At 42.1% G+C, this 5,815-nt stretch overlaps 1 protein-coding gene across 1 annotated transcript; it reads right to left on the reverse strand.

Moving 5' to 3' along the window:
- Positions 1–3,102: 3,102 nt before the first annotated feature.
- LOC115664799 (uncharacterized) lies at positions 3,103–5,377 on the reverse strand. The gene is made up of 4 exons (XM_030586687.2): positions 4,502–5,377; positions 4,329–4,397; positions 4,027–4,194; positions 3,103–3,201 (listed from the first exon to the last, which is right to left on the reverse strand). The coding sequence occupies exons 1-4, from the start codon at positions 5,375–5,377 to the stop codon at positions 3,103–3,105; spliced, it is 1,212 nt and encodes a 403-aa protein (XP_030442547.2).
- Positions 5,378–5,815: the final 438 nt, after the last annotated feature.

Genomic DNA, 5,815 nt, shown 5'->3' on the forward strand with positions numbered 1-5,815 from the left:
GGATCATACGTAAACCTTAATGCGATTAAAAAGAAAAAAGAAATAATATTCCCGTGGGCCAAGTTGAAAAGACGTCTTTGCCCTTAGCGGGCCGGGTCCCGGTCGACAAATATCGTGGGGGGTTGGCTGGGTCTCCCTTGTCCCTTGCGAGTCCCGGTGCTTTTCAAAGTGTGAAAGGCCATTGGACCAAAAAAAAAAACAGGGCGCGAAAGGGCCCAATTTCCTAAAAGAAATCCTCTAATTATAACTTTCTAATCTCAATTCTGCCTTGAATCTTTATCGGCTCTTGTCAACTTTTTTACTCTATCCCGCGTCCAAATATCGCCATTTGTTTCTTCATGATTATCCACATTAGGAGTTTCGCTATTTTTCCAAGCGAAGGCGAGAGTGTTGATGAAAACGCAGGTCCTCGTAATAAATCCCTAATTGGCCACGATGTGACGATATTTTGAAGGAGCTAAGTGGCGATTTTTGCACGCAGGGCAGATTTGGGATTATAGTAAAAATTTGTCAATTTTTCAAACAAAAATGTTTGGGGCAAAATTGGGGTTGGACCCAAAATTGAATGCTTTTTTTGTTTGGATATTAAGCCATTGTGAAAGACGTTTTCAGTTTGTCATTTACAATAGAAAATAAAAGCAATTACACATTTTCTAACTCCATCCTGGTTTTTTGGACTTTTGTTGAGAGTAACTTTTCCACTGTCTGCCAAAAAAAGTTAAATGAAATAATAAAAAAATGATGAAAATATTATTTGTGACATGTCATTGTACGATCAATTTTTTTCTCAAATATTTTACAAAAAAAAAAGAAGTTAAAATACGCACAATCCAAGATCCAAAAAAACAAACGAAAAAAAGTAAAAAATCCACACCTACAAAAAAAAAACCACTTTGGTTCATGGAAATAAATCATTTCAACATAATTTGAAAGTTTTAAAAGAAACATTCGATTTTCTTAATATGCAATAAAAAAAATTCATGAACCGTTAATTAGTTCTAAATTTGGGAAAATTTCAATTAAGGACCCAAATGGGGTCAAATTCTCAAAAAGGGGTGCAAAGTGAACATTGTGTCAAATAAGGGACTGAAGTGCTCAATCAGTCTCAAATAAGGACTCGAAGTGCCCAAAATGTCTCAAATAAGGACATGGGTCCCCGGCCGGCAGAAAGTTACTGTTCCGGCACCAGAACAGTAACTTTTTAATTTTTTTTTATTAATTTCTTTCTTTTTTCCTTTTCTGTTTTTGTTCTTTTCCTTTTCCCTTTTTTTTGTTATTTTTTATTTTCTTCCTCCGCCGGCCATAGCCGGCCGGTGAGTCGTCGGCCTCGAGCGAGGCCACCTTTACTGGGCTAGGCGAGGACGGCCTCGCCCGGATCTGGCGGCCGGCCTCGCCCAGCCAGCCGCGAGGCTGGCCTCGCCCGGCCCGAGACGAGGGCGACCTCGCCCGGCCCAGAGCAAGGGCGGCCCTCGCCCGACGCCAGTGAGGGCGGCCTCGCCTGAGGCCGGCTACCTCTGCCGGCCCCTGCTATGGCTGGCAGAGGAAGAAAATAAAAGAAAAGGAAAAGGAAAAGAACAAAAACAGAAAAGGAAAAAAGAAAGAAAATAATAAAAAAATTAAAAAGTTACTGTTCCGGTGCCCAAACAATAACTTTCTCGCCGGCTGGCAGGTATTTTGGCCGGCCGGGGACCAGGTCCTTATTTGAGACATTTTGGGCACTTCGGATCCTTATTTGAGACTGATTGAGCACTTCAGGTCCTTATTTGACACAATTTTCACTTTGGACCCCTTTTTTAGAATTTGACTCCGGGTTCTTAATTGGAATTTTCCCTCTAAATTTTTTAGCAAATACTAGTCTAGTCGATGCTCGCATGGTTCTTTCGTTGGACCAGTACGGAAAACCATCTTTTTATTGAACACTTTAGGCAAATTGAGCTGTCTCTGAAAATGACAACCTGTCTTTTTAGCTGGGAACAGGGGACTCATGTTCATCTTCTCTACTCAAGTCACAACAGTCCTGCTTCGCATGTCAACTAGATACGAGTATGATCTAGTCGAGCTAAATACCCATGGTCTCGAGTACCCGAAAAAGGCATAGATTTCGGGTCTTTGGACATCCTAAGAAATGACGGGTTTTGTGGAACCGTACCTCGAGCCCCATAAATCGAAATTGCTCCACGTAATCCCGGCGTATCTGCATCGGTCGAAGGTGTAATCGCGCGGGTAAGTGCGCCCCTCGATATCATGGAGCACCTGTCTGTTTCAATTTGCCGAGAATCTCCTCTTTTTGGTCTCGTCACCAACGCACACAGAGGGGCACTGTGCATGTTCTTGTGGAAAGTTGCACGACTTTGCAAAAGTGGGAGGAGGGCTTGTAACTGGAGCATTTGAATTGGTCGTGGGCTGGGTCAACCCATCGTGGGCAGCCTGGCTCAGTCCCAAATCCCATCAGATAAATTGGCAAATCTCCTCAGGTGATTCCACGAAGATATGGGTAATGTAAATGCCCTTATCTAGGAAATGCAGTCAGTAAATAGCATAAGGATACAGGGGTGAATGTATGAACTTGAGGTTTTTCAAAGGACGCCCGCCGGTTTCCGAGTATTTCTATTAGTGCCCCCAAGAAAGTCGAAAGTTTTATCAGGGCTCTTCTAATCACAAAACTCTGTGAAATGTGTTGTGCCACTTTCCTGTGCAGAGAGTTGCGACTTTCAAGTTCTTCACGCCTCTCAAGTGGGATCATTATGCTGATTTGCATAAGCTTTTAGGGGTAACAATCTTAGCTAGGACAAAGTTTCTCCATTTTACACACAGCATTAAGAGTAAGAAACTCTCAACAAAGGGTTGTACTAAGTCTCTGCCGTACCGGATTACCCGTTTCCTCGCTCTCTCCTTCTTCCCTCCCTACCGAAATGCTCGAAAGCCCACCCGGGACTTCTATGCTATAGTCACAGCCACTGGCTTCGAATTCGAGAATAGAACCCCTTGACCATGTTATTGCCCATATTTGTTGTGTCCCCGGAGAACTTAAAACTTCCAATCTCAATCTCAGGAGTTGTCCATGTTCTTTGTCTCCTGAGCATATCTTAGTACAGAATTCCTTTATTCGCGCTCGGGAGCCTCCAGAAAAGAACTCAAACTGAACAGATAAGCACCCACATCACCACAATTGACGAAGAACTCCAGAAACCATATCCAGAGCTAGATACAAAGGCCAATGTACACCAGAATATAACATCCTCTCCGACGTGCACATTTAAACAATCAAAGGCAAACCCAGATTCACAAATGCAATCAAAGCATAAACAAAAGCTAACTGTCAGAATCCTGACAGTTCACTCAAGTCTTGAAACAGAAACACCTCGACTCAACCTGACAGAAACTGAAAGGTAATATTCCTTCACGGCGGAGAAAGGTCCCTTAATGAGTTGTCTCAAGCTAAAAACTTTCAAACTGGACGATTTAGTTCAATAAAGTACAAAGCAAGCATTACGTTCAAGCATCCTCGAGCACTACTGTCCACCTCAAGATTCTTCTTCAGGTAGTTTGCTAATGTCCTTAAGCTGATGGAACTTGGTCCTTTGCGTTGTTTTGCCGAAGCGCCAGGGTGGCAGCTGAATATGATGTTGAGAGAACAGTAAAAATCCGTACGATACAGCTTGTCATTTACAATACTACTAGTGCTAAAAAACAAAGGTGTGAGCATTCTGCTTTTACATTTTCTTCGGCAAATTTCACTAACTCGCCTATCCTATGATAGGCCAATTTTGATAGAACATAATTGACCACATTTTGAAACAATATGATTGATGCGCTTCTGCATTCAATCAGACAAAACAACAGGTGTTTTTTGGACCGTCCCAAAACTAAATGACTTTCTAAATGCATCTGAACTGATCTATCTAGCAACTATATACAAATTATAGCGACAACTTAAAGTGCGACATTTTAATCAAGGGAGGGGGCGCTGGAGATGAGTCGGAGATTAGAATGACCTTTCCAAAGATGAAAGTGTAGCCGACTAACAGCGGAACCGGCGATGATAGGAATTGCATCAAAAAGCACATCTTCTGGTGTGTCCCTCAGCTCCTGAAAAACTTTGTAGACGGTCTTGCCATTCTCCAAATAGATGCAATTATACGGATGCTTCGTCCTCCCTCCAGCATGGAGCTCAAATATGTAGGAACTAACATGCTGCACCGTTCAACATAAAAGATGAGTTACTTTGCGGAACTTAAATTCATCCGGTCCTCTTCTATTTCTCCCTTTTAAATCTCTTCAGGACCAAACAGAAAAAGAAAAAAATCAAAGTACAATCAGTTGCTTACTTTAGAGTTGTTGCATTCATTGCAGCCGCAAAGAATCTTCTCCCCTCTTATAGCACCACGAAGCATTATCTGTGGAATTCCGTACATCAAATGTCAATTAAAGGACCATAAAAATTAAGAAGAAACAAATCTTTAAAGAGACTTAAAAAATAACGATACGAGAAAGAACTTACATTACGCCTCCTCAAAATGTACTTCACCGGAGCACCATCAAATATTCCAGTTGATAATAGATTAGGGACGGACAACAAATATGCATTAGGGTGAGGCTCACCCGTCACCTTTGGCTTCTCTCCTTGGAAAGCTTTTGGTTTTTTTGTATTGCCCGTCAGATTTGAATTTCTCTCTGGAGAAGGATGAGCATTAGGCTCAATTGTGCCCACTCGACTAGTTGCCTCAGAAGATTGAGCAAAGTTCTGATTGTCTATCATTGCCTCGTCATTGGCAGTGACCTTTACTCCTCCAAAAACAATGGCTTTTCCTTTGTGCTTATCATTGCAACCTAAGGTTCGATGCGCATTGCATCCACCGTTGCGAACTACATACACCGACATGTTACTCTGATGAGCATTCAACTCAATAATGTTCGTCTGGCTAGTTGCTCCTGACAAATGAGCATATTTTGGATAGTCTACAATCGCCCTGTTATAAGCAATGGTCATGCCAGATGCATGGTTAGGTTCTTCATCAACAATGTTTTCCTCGTAGTTGCGACCTAAGGTGAGACGTAGGTCCAATCCTTTATTGTGAATCACATCTATCGGTGTGTTACTCCCATCCTTAATCTGAGGTGGACGACTTAAAGACAAGAAGCTGCCATAGTACTTGTTATAGCCAGCAGTCCTCAACAATCTTCCGTCATCGGCCTTTCTCAAAAAGTTGCTTATTTGTGCAGACACGACATTTTCAGAATCATGAACTTGATTGACTTTTGCCTTCAGGATTTCGCAAAGATGGTGAGAGTGCGGTGAGGCATCACCTTGACGTGCGTTCTTGAAATCCTTCCATCCCACACTCATACCACCGGCACCAAGTGATGAATCAACCATGTACAGAAATTGCGAAGGCCTCGATACAAGTTCACCTAATTGAACGTGGCCCGGAATTAACGGATAATTGGAGGCTAATGGATAAGCACTCCGGTGCATAAAATCTGGCCTGTTGATTGCAGCTTCAACTGCTTGTTTCTTGTTACTCCATATTCCGGGACGAGTTACATCCGTTAACCACGGATAGACACGCTTCAGATAATATACTCTTGGAGTATAATAGCTCAGTCCAGCATATTTGTTGGATCCGTTGTCCTTTGTCGTTGGAAAAAGTTCACGCTCGAAGGTCTAGAAAATAAATGAATAATTTTATTTAGTGGGACAGATGACTAATTGATGCAAGCAGAATCTAAGTATCTTAAAAGTAAGAGGAGCAAGAACTGCAAGCGAAAAAAGTATACTTTACCTAGCAGAATGAAAAACATTAACTCATGCATA

This window comes from Syzygium oleosum, unplaced genomic scaffold (genome assembly GCF_021117445.2).
Source record: "Syzygium oleosum isolate NSW1041296 unplaced genomic scaffold, Sole_v2.1 Sole_v2.07, whole genome shotgun sequence".
Taxonomy (NCBI): domain Eukaryota; kingdom Viridiplantae; phylum Streptophyta; class Magnoliopsida; order Myrtales; family Myrtaceae; genus Syzygium; species Syzygium oleosum.

Bases quoted from the DNA above. Each gene is read 5' to 3' on its own strand.
- LOC115664799 (XM_030586687.2), bottom strand. From the start codon at position 5,377: ATGGTTGATTCATCACTTGGTGCCGGTGGTATGAGTGTGGGATGGAAG. The intron at 4,195-4,328 runs GTAAGCAACTGA...TGAACGGTGCAG, and splicing joins ATGAATGCAACAACTCTAAA to CATGTTAGTTCCTACATATT. The intron at 3,202-4,026 runs GTTAGTCGGCTA...CTTTGTATCTAG, and splicing joins CTATCATCGCCGGTTCCGCT to CTCTGGATATGGTTTCTGGA.